Source organism: Vulpes lagopus, chromosome 12 (assembly GCF_018345385.1).
Source record: "Vulpes lagopus strain Blue_001 chromosome 12, ASM1834538v1, whole genome shotgun sequence".
Classification (NCBI taxonomy): Eukaryota; Metazoa; Chordata; class Mammalia; order Carnivora; family Canidae; genus Vulpes; species Vulpes lagopus.
The window spans coordinates 43,885,221-43,912,007 of record NC_054835.1 but is presented as its reverse complement, the minus strand read 5'-3'; the positions used below and the strand labels follow the sequence as shown (position 1 = coordinate 43,912,007).

Here is a 26,787-nt window from a genome sequence, read left to right as displayed (position 1 = left end):
GGCACGCGGTCCCGGGGGATCCTGCGGAGCCGGCCTCGAAGGGGAAGGGCGCGTAGGACTCTGTGTCCTTCATACCAGGCAGTGTGAAGGGCGCTTCAGGAAACTCACCCCGCTTAGTCAATCCATTTAACCACGTGAAGAGAAGAAGGGGGGGGGGCGGGAGCAAGTGGGGAAGGAGAAGGGGAGGGAGTGAGAGGAAATAGAAGGAGACAAAGACACAGAGAGTAAAGCAGGGAAGGGTAGGCTGAAAGCCAGGAGAGAAAGGTACAGGGAAAAACTATTCCAGGGGTGAGGATGGTGGGAAGGGACTGGGTGTCCTAGTTGGGAAGGGGAGAAGAAGGAAGGGAGGTCTCAGTGTCACTTGGCATGAGGGCTACGAAGACCTAGAGGTCAAAGCTGTTGCGGACTCTGATTCTTGAGCCCGTGTCCCCTCCGGGTCCCACCGGCACAAATGTCCAACCCCTCCTGCTCTCCTGGGGGGTATTTTCCCACTTGGACATTATAGTTCTGGGGTGGGGAGCAGTTTGGACCAGAGTAAGCCAGCCTTGCAAATAGCCAGGTGGATTTACCAGCCAGGAGCAGAAAGCCTGAGCTACTATTATAAGTCAACTCCTCCCCACATCAACCTATCCCAGGACAATCCTCCTGGCCAATTAAGTCATAGATGGGGAGGAATAATAAGTATTCTTCGTTCAACAAGTTTTTACTGACCACCTGAGAAATTTTTTTCTAGGAGCAAGGGACACGGTACCTGTTCTAGGGGCTAGGAATTTAGTAATGAATAAAATAAGTCCTCTGCCCTTGGTGGGAGGCAAGGGGTGTGGCAAACAGACAGACATATATGTTAAGCAGTGAGAAATGCTATGAAGAAAAAGCAAGCAGGGAAAGGAGGTAAAGACTGACAGGGATGCTATTTTAATTTGGTGCTGGGACACCTGAGTGGTTCAGTGGTTGAGCATCTGCCTTAGGCGTGATTCCGGGGTCCTAAAATTGAGTCCTGCATTGGGTTCCCCTCAGGGAGCCTGCTTCTCCCTCTGCCTATGTCTCTGCCTTTCTCTGTGTGTGTCTCTCATGAATAAATAAATAAAAATCTTAAAATTTGGTGCTAACCTTTAAGCAGAGACCTAAAGGTAGGGAGGGAGGGAGCCATGTGCACATCTGGGGGAAGAGTGTTCCAGGCAGGGGGAACAGAGAGTACAGAAGCCCTGAGGCTACTGTGTACTTGGTGTGTCTGAGGTTTTTACATTTCTGTCACTTGGTGGCTCACCCCCTCATTCATGAATCTAGGAAGCTAGATTCCTTCAGCATTTTCTCTGGAGGCAAGGGTGGAGCCAAGTGGGCAAAAGTAATACCTAAGACTGGTCCTGCATCTTCCTCCATCCCCACACATGCACACTCCAATGCTCATTGGAGCACTGTGGTTAGACCACCCCAAATCCATGCAAATGGAAGGAAGAGGAGAGAGGAACAACATGGAGAGCTCCCTCCTGCCTCTGACAAAACCCCTGCTCAGTCAGGGTCCTGGGGGGGGCCTATTTTAATGAACCCGATGAGAATCCTTTGAAGGTGGCCTGCTTAATGCTTGTGTACAATCGGACACTGGTTTCTCACCCCAAGTAGATTACACAGCTCCTTCCCCAGCGGGCTCAGTGTACAAAAGCGCTCAGCACATCCTTCTGTAGTAGGTAACTTCAGAAGGAAATCAGAATCTGCTTCCTGTCCCCAGTTACTTTGAGTCCCATCAGCAGTTTCTGAATGAACCAGAGTAGGTGGGCACTTAGCAGCAGCCCTGCAGTTGTGTGGTTAAGTTCAAGAGAGGAACTCAGCCAAGGCTGCCCGGAGTGGGAGCAGCCAGGTGGCCCAAGGGCAGCCTCCGAAACAGACACGCTTGTCCATTCGGAGGAAAGCACTGTTGGGATGAATGGGCAGGGGCTTTGCCGGGGTCATCCAGCATGGAGAGGGTGGCAGAGGGCAGGCAGGGGGTCTTGCTCTTGTCTCGGCCACCTTGTGGTTGGGCTGCCTCTTTTTGGGCTGGGCAGAATGAAAAGATGCCTTTGCAGGGTATGTGACTCATCAGGACCAGTGGGTGGGAACCTCCATCCTTTGGGTTTTTGAGCTCTCCATTTTTGCATTCTTGGCACCTAGTCTACTGCCAGGCACATAGTAGGTCCTGGGGGGAAATTGGGGGCTGTGTGTGAACCCCATTTAGGTGTGGGAAACTGCAAGGGTGACTCTGCACACCCACATGACAGGCCACAACCAGCCCTGGGCACTATGGCTCTCTTGGCAGCCTCCTACATGGTGGCCCATTTGGTTCAGATCTTGGGGCTACTGCTTAGTAACTGTGTGTGCTTGGGCAAGACACTTAACCCCTCTGAGCCTTAGGTTCCTCTTCTGTAAAATGAGGATAAAAATACTTCCTGACAATGTTGTTATGATGATTTAATGAGATTAAAGTACTTAGAATGGTAACACGTAGCAGTTACTAAGTAACTATTAGCTATCATTATTAACATTCATGACCTTGAGACGGGATAGGAACTGATTACCCTGGGTCCTTGTCAACAATATGGTTTCATTTGTCTCTGATGTCATCAGTCAATAATTCTATTACTTTCTGCTATTGTCTTATTCATGCCATGATTCTATGAGCTGCCAAGTCTGTGATCTGCCACATGGCCCTGGGGACCCACCCTCTCCCTGCTCTTGGCATGTGAGAGGACCCCCAAAGGCCCCAACTCAGTGCCAGCCACCCCAGCCAGACGCCTATCCATCTGTCCCGGTCCCTCCACCCCACCCTCACCATCTGTCTCTACCAGTGCCCATCGGTCTAGGTAGGTCTTGGCACTGGAAGACAAATAGCTCGTTAGCAGAGGCTGCTGTGGAGGGTGATGGATTGTATGCCATGAAGCTGGCCAGGCTGGTCTGGGCTGAGGGTAGGGGTGCAGGGTACAAATCACTGAGGAATGAACAACATTCATCATGGCCTGATGCCTCCAAGGACAGGTGACACTTGTGTGGACTCAGAGATGTCACTTCTCTCCTCCACGCACAGTGAGCAAGTGAATGGAGGCTGACCTGGTCCCAGTGCATGGAGAGCTGTGGGCAGGGCCTTTCATCTCAGACTCAGCTCCTGAACAGGTCGCCCTCCGTGTCTCTCTCTGCTAGAACTCCAGACTCTTGCTCAAGAATTGTCCTGTTCCCCATGGCCTAGCTTAGCCAACTTTACAACCAGATGCTCCAGGCTCCCAATAACCTCCCCAGGTTTACTGCTCTTCCCTCCTCACTCCTCCTCTGTCTCCACCGAAGCCACCTGCTGTTCTTCAGTCAACTCTAGCTTTGGCTCAGAGCATTGGCTCTTCTCTGCTGGTTCACACTCTGGGTCTCTCAGAGACTCACTGTGAAAACTACTCCTTTAGGAAGCCTTTCTGGATTCATGCCACCCCTGATCTATCCTCCCTCCCACCTCCAGTGGAGTGGGCAATTCATGGCAAATGCCTTCTCCTCATTCTAGCTACACAGGTAGCACTTTCAAAAGCCTGCCGATGTTAACAATAATAAACAATACTCAGTAGTGGTATGGTTCTCTACAGTTTGTGACATATTGCCACAAAACTTAGTGCATTTATTTGTTACAGATCCTTGAGGCTGGTACCACTCACCCCCCACATTGTAGTTTGGGCAAAGTGAGGCTCAAGGGGGGAAAGAGCATGCTCATCCCTGGGGCTGCTAGAGGGGCCCCAAGGGAAGAAGGACAAGACAGCCCCACGGTGAGCATGGCACTCAGTTGGCCATCTCCAAGTCCAGGGCTCTTCCTCTCCCCCAGGCTCCTCCCACAGTGAAGGGCCAGCAGGCTGGATGGCAGCCTCCTCTCCCCACAGGCCCAGGCTCAGAAGCTAATGTCTTCTACTTCTCTACTAGCACACTGTGTCCACCACATAGTTCATGTGTTTGTGGGCTTGACTTCTCTCATGTCTTCCATGGGCCTGGTGCACAATAGATGCTCAATTAATGAGTTGGATTGAATCAGGGAGAGACCTGAAGAGGAAACTGAGTCACCAAAGAATAGCAAACCTCCCAAAGACCTTCAGGTGCAGGGGCCTCCCCACCTTGCTGGGCAGCAGCATCCCCCAGGACCGTGGTTCAAGTGGCCAGGGTGAGGGCCTAGAGACCACACCCCAAAGTTAGAAAACACATGGCCTTGGAAGCCAGAGGCCTGACCCTCTCATGCCCCAGCTTCCTCACCTGCACAAATGCTGACTCTTAAACTCTTGTGAGAAGTAAGATAATTCTACAGAAGTACTTGGCAAATGGTGTGCCTATACGAGCTATTAGTAATATTTGTAGTTATGCAGTATTTTCTATTGAGGAGGTGTAGAGCACGGTGTTAAAAAATGTATCTGGAAGCCAGGCTGCCCAGGCTCAAATCTTGGCCCTGGGACTTACTGGTTTTTTTCTTTGCCTCAGTTTCCTTAGGTGTAAATGAAAATTGGAGCTAATATATCTCAAATACTTCCACCAGTGCCTGCCGTGTAGGTTGCACCCAGCAACACTGTGCTTTGGGCATTTCTGGCAGCAGAGCACAGCAGCTGGGGGCCTGAGTCACAGCCCAGCCCTCTGCTCTGTGGGTTCCCACAGCAAGGGCTGGGGGGACTGCCCCTGTTGCCCACCCCACAGAGTGGCAAGATCACCGCCGGCAAGATAACAACGTGGCACACTTGCCACCCGCCCCTCCTGTGCCTGTGGCAGATGCTGTGACCTAATGGCAGCTCTCTTTTCCACCACACTTCCACCAACTTCAGGATCCTCCTGAGCACAGTCCTCTGTGGGGAGGTGATGGATTTCTGGGGGTGAGAGGGGAGCTCTAAAGAGGAAATCTCTGCGATTCCTGCCTTGGGGCCCAGTTCTGTGTGCAGGCCCTGGGAGACCTGGGGTCTGGGGATGGGGCGGCTCTGGAGACCTGGAATCTTGCACCACTGGGGGAGGGGGACTCACCAGAGACGTTGCTGGCCAGGGACAGGCTCTCGCAGTGCTGGTCCTGGAAGGAGGCGGAGATGGGGTTCAGCCCCAGGAGGAGGAGAGCCTGTGGGCGCAGAGAGGTGAGGGAAGCAGTTAGACTGTGCCTCCGTGAGCTTCCTGCTTCCCCTCACTACCCCCTCATACCTGTCTCCTCCCAGCCAGCCCAGCCCACCCTGGCCTCCCCCGCCCCCTCCTCTCATGTCCTCTGTGTCTGGAAGGTCCGGAGCTGCGGAGCTCTAGAAGGGCTTGGAAGGGAGGCAGTAACAACAGCAGGAACCCAGGTTCCCAGGACAGTGGGGAACCTTTTCTCTGAGGGCTGGGGCCTTCATCAACCCTGAGGAAGCTACCTCCATCCCCATGGGATCCCAAGGATGGCCCAACTGTGTCCCAACAGGTACACACGCACACACGCACGAATGCACACACATACACACAGACACATATGAACTCACGTGCACACACACCCGCCCTTCCACCTACCCTCGGAGCACTCATGGGCTTCGATGCCCTTCGATGGCACATCTGCTGGCCTCCCTCCAGAGCTGCAGGTGCTCGTCGGAGGGCCCTCATCCCCACCCAGCTAATTACCAGTCACTGCAGACTGTGCCTCACCCTTCACCACGCCCTTCTACACCTGCCATGGCACTTAATTCTCCCCCTCCCTGGGGCTGCTGTGGCTGCCCAGTTTGCAGATGAGAAACGGAGGCCCACAGAGGTGAAGGTGTAGACATGTCTGGACAGATGCCTGGCTGACTCCAGGGAGAACTGCCCCTTCCCCTCCCAGGGTGTGGGGGGGGCTCCATGTCACTCTGACTCCAGAATTTCAGCCCACATGGGAGGAGCGCGCCATGGGGCCCACACCTGGAGGGCCGCCCCTTCCACTGACACCCTCACACAATCATTGCGTCCTCCTCCCTTGAGGTCACCACCCCCCCCCTTACAGATTTAGAGTCAAAAGAGACCTGGCATCCAGCCCTGGTTTCACTGTGGTGCCAGGGGCAGGTTACTTGGCCTCTCTAGGCCTGTTTCTTTATGTGCCGATGGTCCTCCCTCTCAGGTTCCAAGGTACAGTGTTTGTAGAACTCCTTTGCGAGTCGCACAGCATCTCCACAAGGACAGGGATTTTGTTTTGTTCACCGTGCTCAAATTTGCTGACTACGTCAACGAATTGCTTTGTGTTTCAGGTCTACCACCGGCACTCAATAGGTCATGATTGATTTGAACTTGGTGACTTTTATTTAGTCAGAGGTTGGAGGCAAGGCACGTGTGTTTCCCCTGGAATCTGGTTTTCAAGGGGACAAGAAACACATGGTGGGCTGGGGTATGGAGAGGGCATCGTAACCAGCCCCTACTTCCATTTGTTGGGACGTGGGTGCTGATGACCAGCGGAGCTCTGTCCGCCTGAACAGGCTCCGGACAGTGAACCTCACAGGAGGTTGCTCTCCAGCATCACCACCCCTGCTCCCTGCTCTTTCTTCCTGGGGTCTCCTCCCTGGGACCCTCTCCTGGACACCCCTGGCAAAGGTATCTCAGCCCCAGCCCATTTCCATTCAATCTTCAAAAATCACTCCAGAACTTCAGAAACAGACAGGCAGATCTAGAAGCTGTCTTAGCCACTTCCCAGTCAGGAACTAGGATGGGGAGAGAAGTAGGGGCTTGCCCTATGGAGAGCAGGTCTCTATCTTAGACTAGAGCCAGGGTGGTGGCCAGCTCTAGCAGCACATAACTTTCATGCACAGCTCTCTGGGACTAGGGTGAGGAAAGCAAGGTGCTCATCTTGGGTCCACAATTTAAAGGGCTGCCAAAAGACATATAATATTTTAATGTAGTATTTTTTGAAACTCTAAATTAGTGCAAAAAAAATCCTTGATATGAACAAAATATCAAAAACTTTTTTTAAAAGGTTCTATAAGAGTGCTGGGCATATGGGAGCTTGGGGTAAAAGGAAAAATCAGTAATAACACTAAAATATTGTTTATCTTCATTATGAGATTTGGGACACCCTTAAAATTTGCACTTGAGAAGAATGCCTCACTCACCTCACACTAGTCCCTGCCCTGCCTTGCTCTCCCTAAGCTGGACACCCCCATCCCGCCTCTCCCGATGTCTGTATGTCCCACTTCACTTGGACTCCTCCCCACTCACCCTTTCTGGACCTCAGGGACCTTCCCCCAGTCCTTAGAAGCAACCTGACCTGCCTTTTCCCAGAGGTGAGCTTTCCTTGCGCACCTGCCAAGAATATCCTCTCCTACCTTGCCCCCCTCCCCAGTAGTGCCACCCACCTTTCCCAGTAGCTGCCCCTTCCACTCCTGTCTCATGCCAGAGGCAGGCTCTACTCTCCTCTCTCCCATCTTCCACTCCAAGGTGGAATCAAATGCTCCCCACTCTGGTTAGAGTCTGTCCTGCCCCCAACCTCCAACAGGAAGCACCCCTCCAACCCTAATGATTCACCCACATGTCCCCTCAGCACGTGCCTGAGTCCTTAGTGGGCTCTGTTTATTCTATCCCCTTGCTGGCACACTCCTGTCACATCCTAGGAGTTCTTTCTGCTCTTAACTGGGCCAAACTCCAGTCTAAGAAGCACATCCCCAGCCCTGCACCCCCACTCTTTGCCCAGTACTCGGGACACTCAGCTTACTCGCTCCTAGGACTTGGAAGTGATTAGAACAAACCCATTCATCCCTCTGGCCCCAAGGAACTTCCAACACTTTATTAATCACTAATTAAACTTCACAGTCCCCAGAGAGATGGAGAACCATCTTTACTCTTCTTTACTCTCATTTTCCAAATGAGCACGCAGGAGAGAGAGGAGGAAGCCCCTAGACCAGCCAGCAGCTCTTGCTAGATAAGCAAATAGTAGTGTCCTCACCAACAAACCTGCACTGCTCAGCTCGGCACAGAGCTCTGTGCTGTGCCCAGGGAGGGACCCACTCTGCTGGGATGGCCAGAGCAGGCCCCTTCTAGAAGGAGGCTAGGAATCCCTGCCTCCAGCCTGTCACCCCACCGCTGCCTCTGCCATCTCCCGACACACAGACATGCAGAGAATGGGAGTGGGGCTCCCAGAGCCAGGCCAATTAGAGAAACTGGAAACACCATCTTTGACACTATTAGCCCTGCTGCCTGACATTCCACCATTATCCTTCTAATCCTGAAACCGTGCTTTGTGCCTGGTCTTTCAAATCCCCCTTGAAACACCTTGTTCTACTCACATTGAATTGCTTATCAATGCCCAGCTGCTGGACCCTGCTGGTGTCCACACACCTTTGTCCTTGCATTTCTCTGCACCCCCAAACCTGCCTCCTGGCCCACCAGCTCACCTGGTAAGCACTATAGTCCTCAAAAGCCAGTTCCAGAGCCCTCCCCTTGGCAGCACCTTCCCCAGCACTCCAAAGCAAAGCAACTCAGTCACCTCATCAATGTACTCATGCCCCCCTGCACGTGGCACTGGACCCCGATGCTCACAATGCTCACAAACAGAGCATGAAATCAGCACTAACTCCCCTCAGTTCTGACTCATGACAAATACACAGGCCAGAAGATCTTAGCTTCCCACCTTAATGTCCTAGGATGCGCAGAGCAGCACAGCAACTCTAGATTCATCATGAAACCAGGCCAAGAGCCATGCAAAGGGCAAAGAGCAAGCCTGTCCTCGGCTGGCTGCCTGGAACCCTGACCCTTGCATCTTGGATGTAACGGTTCACAAAGTCACTGTCTACCAACAGGGTGTGCATTGTGCAAAGAAAAATGCTTCTTAAAATTCCCGAACCAACCTCTCCTCTCAGGAAAGGTCGGCTCTGTATTGAACCAGTCAGTGACTGTGCCACCTCTTGCTCTGCAGAAGGATTTGTAAAGGCTGCTGGCTTATTCTGAATCACACTTCCAGGAAAAGTCGAGACTTTCCTATATATTTCCCCCCACTGCACACTGATCTCTTCTTCCACATTCACCAGATTTCTAGCCCCATCAACAGGTGACTACTGCATTGTGGGAACAGGCCTCCAGACTTTCCAGAATATTGTTTGCTTCCTTCTAAGGCTGAGAGTTTTTAATCAGGGGTCCATAAACCCATGAGAAGGTGTGAAAGCCTGTGATGAAATGCAGTGTGTCGTGTGTAATGACAGCCATTTTCCTGGGAGGGCATCCCCCAAGGCTCAGGGAGGCTTGATGGATGGATGGGTGGATGGGGTCACATCAGAGGCCCAGGCCTCCACCACATCCGACATGTCATCTTCTCTCACAGCAAACCTAACCTAAAGTGGTTTAGGCCTGGAGGAACCACCACTTCCTTGGGCCACTTGGCTGGCTTCTCCCCTTGGTCATTAACTCTGGCTGAGGGTTCCCCTTTCAGAGCCATTTCTGGCAAACCAAGCTTTCAGGACATTGTGAGGTTTACCATTTTCCAACACATGGTAGAGAAAACCAAAATGGCCCTAGGAATCTGAAGCTGGCCAAGCGCTAGTCTCACTCACTAGGTGACGCCTCATTCGTGTCACTAGCCCAGCGGCCCCAAGGCCCAAACGAAAACCTGTACCTCAGTGACAAACCCCTCCACTCAGCCAAGAGCCAAACCTTGAACATTAACTCTGAAGAGGCCGAGAGTGTGCTGCTGCTCGATTCCAGCATCACAGAAAATGACTGTCTGAGGGCCCAGTGGGTCCCTGACAGGGACAGACACTGCTCTGTGGAAAGCCAATGAGGCAGGTCTCACCTTTCTTATTTTACAGGGGGTGTAGTTGAGGTGCCCAAGGTCACAAAGCTGTTTTCAGCATCTGGGTGGGGACAAGGAGCCAGGGGACAGGCAACCGGGCATCTGACTTCCAAGTGGATGGAAGCTGGAGGAAGGGGATGGCCCTGATCAGGGCAGGGCATGGAAAGAAGGGATGAGCAGAGAGAGGGAAGGGTGCAGGGCCATCGGAGAGGGAGGCGGGGGCAGGGGGGGGTTCAGAATCGGACAGCTGCTGCCCATCCCCACCCCCCCAGGCCAGCGCGGTGGCTGGAATTGAAGCTGCCATCCCCATTCTCAGTGTGACTCTGGCATAAAGGTTAATCACACCCAGAAAATGCTTATTAGAGGCCATAAATAACTATGCTGCTGAAGCTCAGACCGCTCCTTAAGGCACAAAAGTGCAATTTCCTTTGATGGGATGATTGGGTAATTAACCTTTTAGGGAGGGTCTTGAAGGGCCACTGGAGGGAGAAGAGGGGTGGCTTGGAGGCAACGGCGGCTGCCCCGACCCCCTGAAAATTCATGATGAGCAAGGAGAAGAAGGGCCTGCCTTCCCTCCCCTGGCATGACTACCTCTGATGCTGGGTTTGGGAGAACCCCCCAAGGCCCCAGGAAGACCTCTCATAGGGGCCAGGGATAGAGGCACAGCCACATTCCAGCGTGAGCCCTCAGCGAGATCCCTCCTGCTTCTGCTGAGTTCTGAGCCCAGTCCTGCCATTGCTTTTGTGACCTTGGGTGAGTCACCTGGGCCCTCTGGGTGATGAGCTTATCTGCATCGCAGGGATGCGGGCCACTTAGGGAAAACGCAGAGAGACATGACTTCTGAAATTTAAAGTTCTCCGCACATGTCCATGGGGTCACAATCACAACTCGGTCACTCTGGGCCTCAGAGCCTTTTTTGATTACCGAGAGAATTGAACTAGAGCAGGGTTCCTGCAGTGTCTATCTATCTTCTATCTATCTATCTATCTATCTATCTATCTATCTATCTATCATCTATCATCTATCTACCATCTATCATCTATAATAATGCCTTTCTTTATTCCTTTATTCAATGGACACTTGAGCTGTTTCTATGTTTTGTATATGATGCTGCCATGAAACTGGGGTGCACATATCTCTTCGAGATAGTGATCTCATTTCCTTTAGACATATACCCAGAAAGTAGAATTGCTGGCTCATACAAAAGTTCTAGGTTTAATTATCTGAGGAACCTCCATACTGTTTTCCATGCTTGCAGCACCAAAGTACATTCCCATCAACAGTGCACAGGGATTCCCTTCTCTTCACAGCCTGTCACTTGCTATTTCTTGTCTTTTGGAGTTTTATTGTTGTTGTTTTTAAGTAGGCTCCATGCCCAGCGTGTAGCCCAATGCAAGGCTTGAATTTACAGCCCTGAGATCAAGACCTGAGCTGAGATCAAGAGTTGAATGCTTAACTAACTGAGCCACCCAAGCGCCCCTTTCTTGTCTTTTTGATACTAGTCATTCTAACAGGTGATATTTCATTGTGATTTTGATTTGCAATTCCCTAATGATGAGTGAGTTTCTTTTTGATGTACCTGTTGGCCATTTGAATATCTTCTTTGGAAAAATGCCTATTCAGGTTCTTTGTCAATTGTTAATTGGGTTATTTGGTTTTTTTGCTATTGGGTTGTATACATTTCTTATATATTTTAGATATTAACCCCTTATCAGATATACGGTTTGCAAGGCATAGCCTGTTTTGAGCAAAGCCAAGAGAAGAAAATCTAAATGTGAAAAAGAGGACAGGTCATAAATCAGGATTTCTTTAAAAGCTGATTCCCCTGTTGCATTTAAAAATTAAGATCTGGGGGTGCCTGGATAGCTCAGTTGGTTGAGCTCCCAAGTCATGATTTTGGCTCAGATCATGCTCTTAGGGTCATAAGATTGAGCCTTGAGTTAGGCTCTGTACTCAGCAGTGAGTCAGCTTGCAATTCTCTCCCTCTCCCCCTCCCCCCACTCACACATGCTCTTTCTCTCTCAAATAAATAAATAAATCTGTAAAAAAAAAATCCTAGGATCTGGTTGTAGAAATAAACATATACCCGGTCAACTCTTCAGAAACCTGTCTGTGCTTACAGCACATACATCTATAGATACAGAATGATGGTGCGGGGGAGAGGCAGGGCCCAAGTGCAGTCGTGGGGCATGGGGATGCCAAGCAGGGGGTCACTGGGGGCTAGGATGGCAGGCTGCACCCCAGCAGAACTGACACCCTCCAGGGTGAGTTTTCTGATCCATGCGGAGGCGCCCTGAAGACTAGCCAGGGTGAAAGTAGACTTGGAACAAAGGACAGCGATGCTGTGCACATTTTCTCTGCCCTCTTGACTGCCCAAGGCCTTTGCCCCCTGAGCGGCCTCACTTCCCCATCCTGCCCAGACCAGGTCCTCCCCTGACAGCCTCTTTCTAGGACAGCCACAGCCTGTCCCCACCTCAAGGCAAAGAGCCTGTGCTTTCCCCCAAAGTGGGTGTGCAGTGAAAGATTATTCTCGGCAGATGAGAAATAATTTATTGTTACATTTAATTAACTTAAATTGCTGTTGTGCAGAGAGGAAAAAATGGAAAGGAAAATCTTCTGCCTACAGATCTGGAAGGGGGGCTCACCCGGGGGGTTCCTCCCTTCCACCCCTTCTCCCTGGGGCTCCCTTCCCCTTCTCCCTGCTATGTCACTCCTCTGCTCCCCTAATGAGTCCCCTTGGCACTGCCGAAAGCAGTGGGGGCCTGCTTCACCCACCCCTGCAAGACCGCAGCTCTGGATTTACACCGACTGCTCCCAGGACCCCAGATATACCTTCCATTGAATTCTAAGCTCCCTGAGGGCAGGGTTTGTGTTCGGCTGCCTTTGGACCCTCAGTGGGGCCTCGCACAGAGTAGGCTTCACTATACCCGAATGAATAAATGATTGGCTGAATGGAAGAAACAACAGGTGGATTTCTACTCTGCCTCCTTTGACCATAGAGTCCCTTTGTCATTTCCACCAGGACACCTATTCCCCATTTTCCTGCATCTCTTTTCTTCCAGCCGCCAGGCTCTCTGCTCTCTCTTGGAGGGGTTCCTAGTTCCTTAGAGGGGTGTGCTGAAGGGAAAAAGCATCTGGCGGTGGGAAATGTGGTGCTGAGATCTTATCCTGAGTCTGGCAAACTCACTCTGTGGACAAGTCACTCACTTGCCCCCTTTCCTGCCTCAGGTTCCTCATCTTTAAAATGAAGAGGGCAGTGTGTTCCGTACATGCCTTTCCAGGTCTGAAAACGTTCTGTCTGCAGAATGTACAGGAGAGTAGAAATCAGACCTCTAGGGCCAGAGAAATCCACACGGGGATCTTTGATCAGCCCCTTCCTACTTGTGTGACTTTGGGGGACTTAACTTCTCTGAGCCTCAGTCTCCCCATCTGTAAATAGGGCTAATAGGGAGGAAAGTTACACTACAAAACTCTTGAAGAGAATCAACAATATGGTACATTTAAAACAGCATGGGCACGTGATGTCATGAGCACTGGCTGTCCTTTACCTCTGAAACCAATAATACATTATATGTGAATTAATTGAATATAAATAAACTAAAGTCAAAGTAAAAAATAATAATAATAAAACTAAAATAAAACAGCATGGGGCAGAACACAGAGTAAGCAGTTGACAGATGGCAATGAGAACTCTCATTCGATTTTGTGCAAGTGGCTTCCTTCCTGACTGGGCCTTTCTCTCCAGAAGCACTCCTGGACGGATCCCCTGCCCACCCGGGGCATGTGCACCCACTATCCAGCACCACTCCGTCCCCAGGGCCCAGCAGCCACCTGTGAAAGTGGAATGTGCCTCTCCCTGGGGATTTGCTGGGCACTGTGCCCCAAGTTCTGCTGACCTTCCAGCCTGGTCTGCTCGCTTTTCTGCTTCTCACGCATTCTTTCTCTCCCCCTCTTTGTAGGGCTCCCCCTCAGATTCACTCATTAGTATCTTCCCCTAGCTCGTGCCTTCCAGCCTCCCTGCCTCCCTCCCACCCACCTTCCTCTCTCCACTGCTCTTAGCCTCTCCAGCTCTTCCTCCCTCCTCCTTCCCTCCTCCCTCCTTCCTTTCCTTCCTTCCTTCCTCTAAATTCCAGCTTTTGCTGAAGGCTTGCACAGTGCCAGACTCTGATTTTTCACATCAATTCCTGCTCGACCCCAAGAAGTTGGAGACTTTACTCTCTTCCCATTGCACAGATAACAAACTGAGGCATACACAGATGGTAACCTGTTCAGGGTCACTTACTGCTCCATAACTGGAGAGCCTGGGATGGGAGCTGTGTTCCAGGGCTGGGATGGTGGCCCAGGGTGGGACAGCCTGTTTCCCTGCCCGCCCTACTTGTCCTGCCTCCCTTCCTGCTCCCCATTCCTCAGCATGGATCCCCCAGAAGAGGAGGTACAGGTTTCCTTTGCTTCTGATCTCTAGCTCTGGGCTACAGCCTGGCTCCCCAAGAGCTGGCAGTGGGAATTGGTGGTAGGGGAGGGCAGGTAGACACGGGTCGGATACTCTTAGGGAATTCAGGAAGGATTGAGTTTGGTTCTTGGAGACAAGTGGAACCAGGCCAGGACTCTGATCCAGCCCCTTGCTCCTGGGAGCTGTGAGTGGCTCCCAGACACTGGGAAACCATTCCTGAGGGCGTGGGAGAGGCATCTGCTACTCTGGGAGATAGAGCCGAGGTGGTGGGGACAGGGTGCGAAGACACCAGCTACGCAGGTGTCACTATCAGCTGGGCCCTCGGCTTAGCCACTCCCTGACAAGTGTGAATTGAGGAGGATTTCAGTGTCAGCAGAAAAGAGATGTCCTTTAAGAAGCTACATTTTAAAGGGGATGTGAAGAGGGCCAGGAAGGCAGAGTGAAATCATCTGACTGTGGAAATCAGGTTCTATTAGAAAACTGCTAAAGGTTTTGAGGCTGTTTTTTTCTGGAGAAGCAACTGCCTTCCAGACCAGGAGGTATTGGTTTAAAGGGGCTTCTGGACCACCAAACCCGACTGAGCAGGGTAATTTAGGGCAGAGATTAGGAACAACCATACTATCGTCCGTAAGATAGACAATGACCCTGTTTCTTTGCCTGCAAAATAAGTGAATTAGATGAAATCAGAAGTTTCCAGACAGTCCTTGGCATCTGGGAGATAGAAATTTCTATTTCTCAGGCTTCATCCTTGAGATTCAGGTGCAGCAGGCCTGAGGGGAAACTCAGAAGTCTAGGTTTTAATGCTCTCCAGGTGATTCTGCAGGGCCACCAGAACTGAGGGGGTAGCTGAACTAGCTCAGTGGTTCTCAACAGGGGGCAATCTTGTCTCCCATGAAACATGTCTGGAGACATTCTTGGTCACCACAACCAGAAGAGTGCCAATGGCGTTTAGTGGCTAGAGGCCAGGGCTGCTGCTCTACATCCTCAAATGCACAGGACAGCCCCCACAGCGAAGAATGACCTGGCCCCAAATGTCAGTCATGCGGACACTGGGAACCCCTGTGCTGGAGGGTTTCGTAGCTTCCTCTCAGATCTGAAAACATGCACCTGCCGGCCCATCATGGAAGCTGGCAGGAGGAATAGCAGGTGGGGAAGAAAGGGGGACCCTGGAAAGAATGGGGGAACAAAGGAGACAGGTCTGCAGGACAAAAAGAGGCCCTGATCTCCCTCTATCCAGCAAATGCCCCATGGGACCTTGGACCAGTCACTCACTTACCTCCTGGCCTCGGGCTGAAAGCAGGGGACCCATGGGAATGATGGCACCTGGCCAGCTGGGCAGACGGGAGGTTGTTCCCCTTACTGCGGTCCTGGTGATGCCCAGTGGGGGGTGTGCAGACAATGCTTGAAAACTAGCGGCACAGGGAAGGGCGAGTGGCAGTCTCTTCCCCAAAACCAGGGAGCAAGGCTCACCCAGACGCGGCTCCAGGGCCGCATGGGCCCTGGGCCACCACCCGGGGAGGCGGGAGGCAGAGTTGGGCCCTGGAGCAATGCAGAAGTCAGGTTCCTTTATCCTGGGCAAGCCCAGGGCCAAGGGCTACAACCAACGTGGGGCTGACTTCTGTGAGCTTTGGGGTGAGCCCACCACAGAGGAAGGGCTTCCCCCGTCTCGCCACAGCACAGCGACCATGAAGGTCAGGAGTCTTCCCCAGAAATCAGTGACAAAGTGCAGGTTGGTGAGTGAGAAGCAGGAGGGGAAGGGGCCCACACAGAATTGCCAGGGGCAAGGGCTCCGAGGAAACCAAATGTTTCCATCCTCCTGGCCATGAGCTGCTCCTGCTTCAGTCCCCCAGCCCCCCACCACCCCCATCCCACCCCCACGGCCAGAAGACAGCCGCTCTGTCCCCGGAGTCCTGACGGCAGGAGGCGCACAGGTGCAGAGCATGGCCGGCAGCCCAGCTCCCCAGAAAAGTGAACCAGGGATTCCAGGTCATAAATTCCGGCCCCAAAGGAGGGTTTTAGGCGGTTCGCAAAGGGAAGTTGGGTTGGGTGCTGGGCTGAAAAGCGTGTGTCACTCGGAGTAAGCATTTGGAAACATTGATGTGACTTGTCCTCGCTCAGACTTCCTCACATGTTGTCAATAGATGCATCTCATCGAACAGGGTTAGACCAATTCAGACGCTGTCCACCTCTCCAGGGCAGGCGTGTGGTACAGGCTGCACAGTCATCACATGCAATGGGGCCAGGTGCCAGCCTGCCATGGATTGGAAAAATCCATGGGGTCCTTCCCCACAGCCCGTTTGAGAAGGCCTACCTTAGCTGGAGGAAAGCAAACTGGCTTATCATGGAGGCCCCATGGAGGAGGCGCCCTGGTTGGGGCCAGTGTCCAGGGAGGCAAGAGGCTAGAGGAGCACCCCCCCTCGCCCGCCCCCGTAAAAGCAGCAGGTCTCACTCAGTACATTTTACTGGGGGCGAGCCCCTCACTACATAGCATTTCCTCCTTTATTTTCCTTCATGGTCCAGAGGAGGACCAAGCCGGGGAGGCTGTGTGACTTGCCCAGGGTTACCCAGGCAGGACATAGCAAAGCTCGCTCCAGCCCCAGGCCCCCTGCCCCCTTGGCTTTAGCGACAGTGCTCCTTCCTCGGGGGTGCTCAGCTTCTCAGGGGCGCACATGTGCCCTGCCATGGCACCTGCGCCCTGCATGTCACAACCTGGCAGCAGCATTAATGGCAGGGCTATGGGGACCCAGCAAACTGGAGAGAGAGAGAGACACACAGAGGTTGCCCCAACCCCTAACATAAGGACCTGGGGGGTTGGGATGTGAACTGAAAGACAGGATCCCCAGGCCCACTCCCATCCTCTGGTGTCCTCTGCCCCCTTCTGTCTCGCCTGGTTATTCCTGCCTTGTTACCAGCAGAACCGGGCCAGCGCTGCAGAGGGAACCCCAGGCACCACCACGCTTCCTCCTCGGCCCCTGCTTGGGGCCCAGCGCCCTGCTGTCTGAAGACCCCAGGTTCTGAAAGGGTTCTTGCCCCTTTGTCCTCAGCCCAGCTCCAAGTCTCCCTCCAGCAATGTCTCCCACCAACCCTGCCCAGAACCCCTCAAGAAGCCAAATGCTTCCCTGGCTTTCACCCGTAGACAAATGTCCCCAGTGCTGCGGGCATGGGGGTGGAACACAGGGCAGGACTGGAATCGCTGGATGTTCCTAAGTGGCGCCGACAGCGTGGCACTCGATGCGCCATTGAGTCATAAATCCACACGCAGAGGCAGAGGAACTATCTGTCTAGCTTGTCATTTCTGTGTCTCCTGTCGCCATAGCACCTCCACGCGCACAGACAAACGTGCAGCAGGGAGCAGGAACCAGGAGATGCCCTCCCCCTAGTTCCGCATCTGTGGTGTGCCGTGCCGGCGTGGGGCACTGGCCTAGGTGCCGGGGACCTTTGTTTTTGTTTTTAAGGGACTCCTCCTGGCGCTAGCAGAGCCCAGAATCTATGGGAGGAACAAGGGCTCAGGGGATATGAGCGACTAGGGGTCCGTCTGGGGTCTGGTTAGCAATCGTTTTGAGCCTCCTGTGGGGGGCGGGGGTCACACCAAAGAACCAGAGGGTCTCCTGTTGTTTGAGAGCCCACCATGAGCTACAGGCTCACACAAGGGGGAGGAGACACAGCAAGCACAGAAACAACCAGTGAGGGACACACTTGGATTGGAGGGCTTCCTGGAAGAGGTGGTAGGGATAGTTCAGGAAGACTTTGGTGGACATGGCAGACAGGATTGGTGCAGAGACTGGAGGGCAGCCCCACAAGGAGCAACAGCATGGCCAAAGGCAGGGTAGCCGTTAGGAAGGAGTCTTCTGGGGGTGAGGAGTGGGTAGAAAGGAGGACAGTGTGACTGGGTGGAGGGCCAGAGGATGGATGGATGCCCGGAGTGTCTGATTCTTTCACCTCTAGAATGGGGCAGGAGGACTTAGTAGGGCCGTGTGTGTGGGCCCTGGCACAGAGGCAGCTAGGTACACGGCATATCTGGCCAAGAGAAGCTGGGTGAAGAGAAGGGCAGGAGGAGGGGGGAAGGGCAGGGGCTCAGACCAAGTCCAGGACACAGGCCTCCCTCCGAGGGCCAGACTCTCAGCCTCCGAGCCAGGCACGTGTGGCCCAGGGAGTGACCATGGAGACTGTCCACCTGCTGTGAACCCGCAGCCCAGCCCCCGGGTGCCCAGCTGCCCCTCTGAGAGTCTCCTCCAGCCCTGGCCTCAAGCTGGTGGCTGCCACACACCAGCCTTGCTGGCTTAACTGTACTTAGAGAAGACAGGATGGGGCAGTGACCATCTGCGGGGGTAGCAGGTGGGGGCATGCTATTGCAAATGCTGCAACAGTGGCCCACTCCCTGGAATTCTGGGGTGTGTGTGTGTGTGTGTGTGTGTGTGTGTGTGTATGAAAGAGACAGACCGACATACAGACTACACACTGAGGGGCAGTTAGAACCACAAAGGCAGCAGGTTCAGTTCCTTCTGAACTTGGGGAGGGGACCTCAGCCCTGGGGGCAGTGGGAGGCTGGTGAGGGTGAGGGGAGAGCTCCTTTCTGCGCACAAGCATCAGCGGCCTCCGCAGTGAGCCTCAGAGCATCTCTGCTCTCCTGGGTTCTGCGGTCAGCTGACCAAGGCACCAAGCAGAAGGCTGGGGACAGGGGGTGATGATTCTTATAAGAAATTAAGAGGGATGGGGCACCTGGGTGGCACAGTCGGTTAAGCGTCTGCCTTTGGCTCAGGTCACGATCCCAGGGTTCTGGGATTGAGCCCCATGTCAGGCTCCCAGCTCTCTCCAGGGAGCCTGCTTCTCCCTCTCCCCTGTTTGTGCTGGTGTATTCTCCGTGCTCTCTCCCAATCTCTCTCTCAAATAAATAAATAAAATCTTAAAAAAGAAAGAAAGAAAGAAAGAAAGAAAGAAAGAAAGAAAGAAGGAAAGAAAGAAAGAAAGAAAGAAAGAAAGAAAGAAAGAAAGAAAGAAAGAAAGAAAGAAAGAAACGAAGAGGGAAAATGCTATCTCTGGCCTCAGAAGCAGGGGCACACATTCTCTGGGCTGGTAGGGAGTACAAAAGCACAAAGCAAGAATGACCAAAAATGACCCGCAGGTCTTTTATCTTGCTACCACCTCTTTCTCTCTTTTCTTCTCTTTCTCCCTTCTTCCCTTCCTTCTTCTCATCCTCTAGGCCTTTCTGTCCTGATCTCTCTCTCTTATGCCAACTTTAGCCAGTGATACCCACTTCTGCGTCACCTTTAGGTTCTGTCTCTGTCTGCCTCTCTGCAGGCCCCCATCTTATATAATAAAACTGTCCACCCTGAACAGCTCCATGGCCTGCAGGGCCTTTGCTTCTGTTAGTGCGATGGGGGAGGGGGACCAGGAGAGGGGGCCTGGACCACTGAGAATGGTGCCTTAGGCAGCCCAGGGCTTTCCATCCCCCCCCCCCAGGGTAGCCACACCCCTCCTGGACCCAGTCTCCTCCTCCAGCCTGCAGAGTTCAGCCCTGCATCCCTCTGCGGACCCTGCTCTGTCTGGTCCCCATGCTGTCAGGGCTGGCACCTCTGGAAATGACCAGACCCTTCCCACACTCTACCCAGGAGGCTGGGGAAACACGGATCAAAGGAGAGGAGGTCCCTGCCGTAAATGAAATGTCGCAGCCATCTCTTACCCTGGCCCATCACCCAGGCTCTTGGGCTCCAGGTACCTGCCAGGCACGCTGAGCAGTACATTGTCCCAGAGGCCCCGCCTCCCAGGTCCTGAAGGTTCAACTAAGTCTCCCACTGTGCCTCAGGATAGCCCCACTACCTCTTAAGACTCCAAATTGCAGTCTGACAGCCTAGAACAAAGCTAGGGAAGCAGCTGGACCAGTCTGGCCAGTTTCTGTCCTGGACTCTGACCTAGGTGCCCTGGCTCCCAGTCAGGTTGGCTAGAGGTTGGAAACAGATTGACCCTAAGAACCCCTCCTCAAAGCACCTCACTGGGGCTGCTCCCTGAGGGCCCAGGGGGGCCAGAGTGGGATCATGAAACTGCCTGTGTTTATAGGGCAGGCAGGGTACTCACAAATATCTTCATTTGTCCCTGAAACAGTTTCATGGCTGCTGCGTGGACGGTTGGCCAAAGAACACGTCTGGCGAGAGCATCTGAGTTGGCAGTTCTGTGTACACAGGACCCGTCTCCCAGAAATGCATCTCAACGTGGCCATTTCACAGAAAACGAAGTTTATGTCTGTGCTCCCCAAGGCTTCCCCCACTACACTGCCTCACCTTCTTCATTTGCTGAAGCAGATACCATTGAGTCTGGAAAGGAATGGTTAATAATCTGATGCTTAATAGACTCCAGCTAGTTGCTTTCGAAATAATTGCATCAGTGAGTTAATCATTTTGTAGTACCCTCCCTACACGTCTCTACTTTTATCATCAAATGTTTTTACGTGTCAGATGTTCAGAGGGATAATCACAGGCCCCTCTGTCCTTTGACCTTTGTGTTCAGCTGACAGCCGGTGACTCCATCCCTTCTCCTCAGGGACTGTGAGAAGGACTCTGGGACAGGAGGAGATTCTCCATTGCCAAGCACTCCCTTCTCCACCTCCCATTCCCTCATCTCTCCTTTGATGGTCTTCTTTGGATTGATAAAATTTGGTAAGATTTATTACGTGACTACTCGAGCTAATTATTTATTAAGCCAGACACTGTGCAATTGTGCTTAATTTCACACCTGACATCTCGTGAAATCATTAGGATTAATCTCATAAAGTGGGTGCTATTTTCTCCCTTTTTGCAGATGAAGAAACTGAGGTTCAGAGTGATAACCTAACTTGCCTGGAGCCCACATCTGCTTCATCTGATGTTCCAACCCGTGCAAGAAGATGCTGACCGCCACATTGGGCAGAAGTGAGGGCTGGCTGGCCAAGAGCAAGTCTGAAGACAAGCACTGAGAAAGGACTCGGTGATGTTAGTTCCAAGGGACTCTGAGAATCTAAGTAAACAGGAGTCATTTGTAATTAAGAAATTCATTCTTTGAATGTAAAATTACAGCTAAAAATGAGACTTGGCCTTAGCTCCAAAATGGGCTTACTCATCCTTTCGTTGATTCCATGGTTGATTAGAGGAGAGTCGGAGCTGGGATTGATCACCCCACCTCTCTCTGCACCGAGAAGGAAACACGAAAGGCCCCAGGTCACCCAGCTACCAACTAGCTGTCCTCCAGACACAGCAAAGGCGATAGAGCCAAGGCTCTACCCTCCATGGATCCTCTAAATCACTGGGGTGCTGCGTTGGCTGTTTGTTGCTTGCTCTTTGCCTGCCTGCCTTTCTCCTTTCCATTTTTAAATAGTGGGCTTAAGGGGCAGTTCCAGTTTTCTGCATCAGGCATGGCTTTTCTTTGTTTCTTTTCTTCTTCTTCCTTTTTTTAAAAAAATTTATTTATTTATCTATTTATCTATCTATTTATTTATTCATGAGAGAGAGAAAGAGAGGCAGAAACACAGGAGGAGGGAGAAGCAGGCTCCATGCCAGGAGCCTGACGTGGGGACTCGATCCCGGGACTCCAGGATTGCGCACTTGGCCAAAGGCAGGCGCCAAACTGCTGAGCCATCCAGGGATTCCCCCCACCTTTTTTTTAAGGGGGGGGGTAGGGAGGGACAGAGGAAGAGGGAGAGAGAGAGAGAGAGAGAATCTCAAGAAGGCTCCTATGCCCAGCACAGAGTCCCTGAGACCAGGGCCTGAGCTAAAATCAAGAGTCCGACGCCTAACCGACTGAGCCACCCAGGTGCCCTGAGATGGCTCTTCTGCTACGGTGGTTTTGACATGACATCTGCATCTCGTGGGAACCAGCAACAGATCCACTCTGATCATACAATAGTAAACTGGAAGGAGCAACAATAATGCCATCCATCCAATCAACAAACATTTGTGAAATGGCTACTACGTGCAGTGGATTATCAGGTTCGGTGCTGTGAAAAGTGAAAGATGCAAAAATGCTATATATTGAGCATCCAAAGGCCCTTCCTAGTTGCTTTCTTGCATTATCCCATTTTGTCTGAAGAGCAGTCACCTTGTAACTTTTTCTGAAAACAAACTTTGTGCCAAGTGCTATTTCAGGTACTTTCTGCATATGAACCCTCTCATCCTTACCTCAGCCTTGCGGGTAGGTATTGCCTCCATTTCATAGCTGGAGATGCTCAAGCTCACACAGGGTACTGAGTCCAAGTACCAAGGTCCCACAGCTGGGGAGGAACAGAGCTGGGAAGTGAATCTGCTGCACCTCACTCTTCCTGTGTAAGGTCATGGCTCTAAGGAGTGTTTGGAAACAGATCTTGCACAGAGATGTGAAAGGTACCAGGGAATCTAATTCAATACCCCTGTTTACAGACAGAGAAACTGTGGCAGGGAAGGTGACCTGCCTTAAGTCACACAGCTGATTGGAGGCACAGTTAAAACTGAAGTCAGGTTTGCCAAATCCCTTTGGGGGTCCTTCCACCCCCAAAACTGCTGAAATAATCGGACCTGTGCCTAACACCTTCCTTCCAGGCCACACCATGGCTGGGGCCGGGGCCCATGTCCTTGGCACACATTGTGGGCACGGCATGTGTCATGGGTGCCTGGGGTGCTGCCAGGGGCACGGTGGACCCCCCAAACTCCTTCTTCTGTGCAGCTGAACCCCGCTGGCTGCTGATGCTCTCTGAGGAGCAAATGTCAGAGAGGGTGAGAAATGGATTTTCCACTTGAGCTGATCCTCACTGACTCTGGGTCAGTGTCCTGCTTTTCCACGGGTCTGTACCCTCCTTGAAAACTGGATTGACCTCCCCCTGGAGACTTATATAGAATCCGAAGGGCCCCGGCTGGCTTTCAGCCCCACTCTCCTACTTTGTACCTGGTCTGTGGCAGCCCACGGCCCCACCATGGGCTCACTCTTTTGCCCTCCTGCCAATGCTCCCCTCAAAAAAGTGGCCCCATGTTATCTGTCAAAAAAGAACTTGAAATAGTCCAAATGCGCGCCAGTATAGGATCCAAAGTGTATCCACTCGCAGGCAACATGCAGGTGTTGACAAGCTCCCTCTGGAGGCTCGGGAATCACATGGGACAGACGTGGGCCGTGACACAGTAAGACGATGTGCCCAGTGGTAACGAGAGTGCCCAAACCTGCACTTGAGAAAGGGCCTACAGGGATTATCTCAAAAATGATCGCACAGCTGTGTTAGGAGGGTAAGGAGGTAATAATTGCTCCCTCTGATTTCTAGACTTTGTGTGACACTGCTAGATTGCTCTTATGATAAGAACAATAATAGCAACAATAAAACCAGCGCCGCCTTCAGAACTCAATCTCCTTTCTATCCCTCTAGGCTTTGCCTTCTCCACCCTCATACCTGGAGCCCAACCTGGAGCCCACTGTTGGGAGCCACACTCAGGTCTCCCTACAAGGAGCTGCAGCTGGTGGGTAGCTGACCCAGAGGTGCTCAATTTCCCTCTCTCCTGGAGGCAGAGACAGTCTTTCACCGTCTCTTTCTCTGCATCCACTTTCCCCCCAGCCCCCTGTAACCAGGGCAGTGCAAGCCTCACAATAAGGGCCCCAGAGTGAGTCCTTTCCCAACGCTGGCTGACCTGCTGGGGACCAAGCTGGATGTTGGATTAACTCCCCTAGATTCAAACTAACAGAACTACCTGAGCTCTCATCTGGCAGAGGTCTAGGGTGAGATTTAAGTGGTTTAGAATATTCACTGATTGAAGCTAACAAAACAAACCGTTGGAACAATAGTGCCTGGGTTTGAATTCTGGTCCCACTACTCACTAGGCTGTGTGACCTTGAATAAGTTACTCAGCTTCTCTGTGCCTCAGTAATAATCCCTACATCCTAGGGCTGTTATGAAGACTACGTGACTTAATATTTGCAAAGCAGGTAGAACAACACCCAGCAACTCGTACATGCTAATAAATAGAAGAAAAAAGTAATTATTTAATTGAAACCAGCATTAGCTGCCCATTCATTCACTGCCTCTTACTCATTCGGTATTTACTGAACACCTACTGAGTTCATTAGGCCAGACATAAAGGGCACACACCTCACCATCTAGTAGGAGAAACACACACGAAATAACAACAGGAAAAAAAAAAAGTCTTTTTCTTTTCTTTTAGAAAAACGTGACGATTCTAAGCAGAGAATGGCACAGGATTCTAAGAAAGAACGGAGAAAGAACATTTACCTTTTACCATGTAATCTTAAAAAAAACACACACACAAAAACAAAAAACCCAAACCTGTAGTTCAATTCTTTGAATCCATTTAAAAGATCCAATTCAGTCTGATTAGTGAATTCAGAGCAAGGTTGGGTACACACTAGCCTTCCGGAAAATATTCCCCATTTAATACCATCTATTCAATCTCCCTCGATGTTTTTCTTCCTCCCTCCCTCCCCAGTCCCCTGATTACCCAGAAAATAAGTCTCTGGGTTCACCCCTGGTCCTCAGTTAACAGGTGGAGGAGGGGATACGGGTTCAATCAGACCAACCCTCAGCCGTTTTGTTTTTAAAAACCTCTGATAAATATTTGGGAGGGGAAGGAGGGAGAGAGGCTGGAGACAGCCTCCGTAACTGGTAACGTCTCCACTGCCCAACTGGCAGCTGTTACATTTTAAAATTTTGGTGGTTTCCCTCAAACCACTGTGAGCTGGTATATCCTACAGTTGGTTTAATAACTGATGGAAAAATGAAATTCAGTCAATCCGCACCCCTCCCCCAAATCCATTCGATTCTTTTCAACGTAATCGCTTTTAAACGCCCTGAGCCGGGTCAAGCCGGGGTGGTCGGCGTTTGCAGCCCAGGTGGTCCGCAGCGACCCTGCAGTCCGGGGCGCCGGGCAGCGGTGCCGGGGCCCACCCGCCTCTCCCTCCGGTGCCGCTTACGCGCCTGCACCCGGCGAGCCCAGCCGCTTAGGGACGCGCTCGGCGCTGCGAGCGGCGGCTGCAGCCACCCGCGGGCCGGACCGACGACACCCCCGGCCCTGCCCCCTGCCCGGGCGGACGCAGCCCGCGGGCACTCCGGTCGCCCCCGAACTTCAGCCGGCAAACACTGCATGTGCGGTCCGGTGACTTCTCCTAAACTCGGGGCGCCGGGATCGCGTCGCCGGCCCGGGCACAGGAGAGGCGGGCGCGGGGGCGGGCGCGGCGCGGGGACCCGCGAGGGCAGGGCTCGGGCAGGGCTCGGGCAGGGCTCGGGCAGCGAGCGCGGGGCGCAGCCCGCCGGCCGCAGCGCAGGAACCGCGGCCGCCGCCGGTGCTCGTCTCCTCCCCGGAGAGCGCGGTGCGGACCAAAGGCTGGGAGACACGGGGACATTCATCTCCGCGACTCGCCGCTCTCCGAGCAGGGGAAGGGGCAGGAAGGAGCTCCCCGGAATGGAGCGGGGCCGGGCGCAGCGGGGGAGCCGCCGAGGGGGTGCTGGGGCCGTGGGGAGCCAGCCCCTCTCCAGATCCTCCAGCACCGAGGTCGGGGTCTGCACCGCGGACAGGGGCGCGGTGGAACCAAGTTCTCGCTCCCCCAGCCGAAAGCGATGCTCCGCGCGCAGCCAGGGGCCCGGGTGGGCGGACCCCTTCCTCCGTCAACATCCCAGCAGCTTCGCCACAATGATGCCTTTTTTCCTCCGGAGTCCTCCCCGCCCCCGCCACGCCGGCTCCAGAGGTCCAGGGAGGGGACCCGAGCCCAGCCCTCCCGGTGACCCCCATCGCTCCCGCAGCCGGGATGGGGGCGCCCGCGCTCGAGCGAGGACCGGCTCGCTCTTACCTTGACGAGCCGGAGCTGCGGGCGCCGTCCCATCGTCGGGCTCGCTCGGTCACCGTCCCGGACGCCGGGGTCCCTCGGACATCCCAGGGGGGCGGCCAGCCGCGGCGGGCTGGGGCGGGCTGGGCCGCCGGGCTCCCGTGTCGCTGCCCGGCGCCGAGGTGCCCGGCCCGGCCCCGCGGCTCCCGCGGCTCCCGCGCTGCCGACCCCGGGCAGGTCCCGCCGCCGTCTCCTGACTCAGCCCGGCCGGCACCGCCTGGCGTCCCCGCCGCCTCCCCCTCGGCCCGCGCAGCTCCGCGCCTCGACTCCCCGCCCCCTCGCCTGGCGTCCCCTCCCCTCTCCAGCCTCCTGTCCCCTCCCCTCCGGTCCCTCCTCCGCGCCGCGCCCCTCGGCTCGCGCCCCTCGCCTCCTCCGCGCCCCCGGCGGGCTCCCCGCGCCCCGGCGGTGCTGACCCCCTTTCCCTGCGCGCGGGGTTGCGGCAGGCGGCGGGACGCACGGGCAGCGGTGGCGGCCGCCGCAGCCCGGGATGGGGGGGCGGGGGCGGGGGCGGGGGACCGAGCAGCCTCCCGCCTCCCGCCTCCCGCCTCCCGCCTCCCGCCTCCCGCCTCCCGCCTCCCGCCTCGCGCGTGGCCTGAGGTCGGGGCTTGGCAAGTCCAGGGAGCCTGGGGGGCATCGGGGGCGCTCAGGTGAGTCCGTGAGAGCGAGAGGACTGGAGACTGTAGAATAGGGCAGACCGAGCAGAGGCGCCGCGGAAACCGGGTGAGCTGCGAACTGCGTTTGGGCAGCTCGCGCCCCCCCCCCCCAGCGGCCCGGAGAAGGTCCCCGCCGCCCC

The 26,787-nt window shown here is 53.7% G+C and overlaps 1 protein-coding gene across 1 annotated transcript in view; it reads right to left on the bottom strand.

Moving 5' to 3' along the window:
- The window catches only part of CRHR1 (corticotropin releasing hormone receptor 1), a 48,906-nt gene extending 22,689 nt beyond the window's left edge, over positions 1–26,217 (bottom strand). Inside the window, exons 1-2 of the mRNA XM_041724049.1 lie at positions 25,959–26,217; positions 4,996–5,083 (exon numbers count right to left, since the gene is read on the bottom strand). Of these exons, the coding sequence (XP_041579983.1) occupies positions 4,996–5,083; positions 25,959–25,991 (121 nt within the window). The 5' untranslated portion in view covers positions 25,992–26,217. The remainder of the gene's footprint in view (positions 1–4,995; positions 5,084–25,958) is intronic.
- Positions 26,218–26,787: the final 570 nt, after the last annotated feature.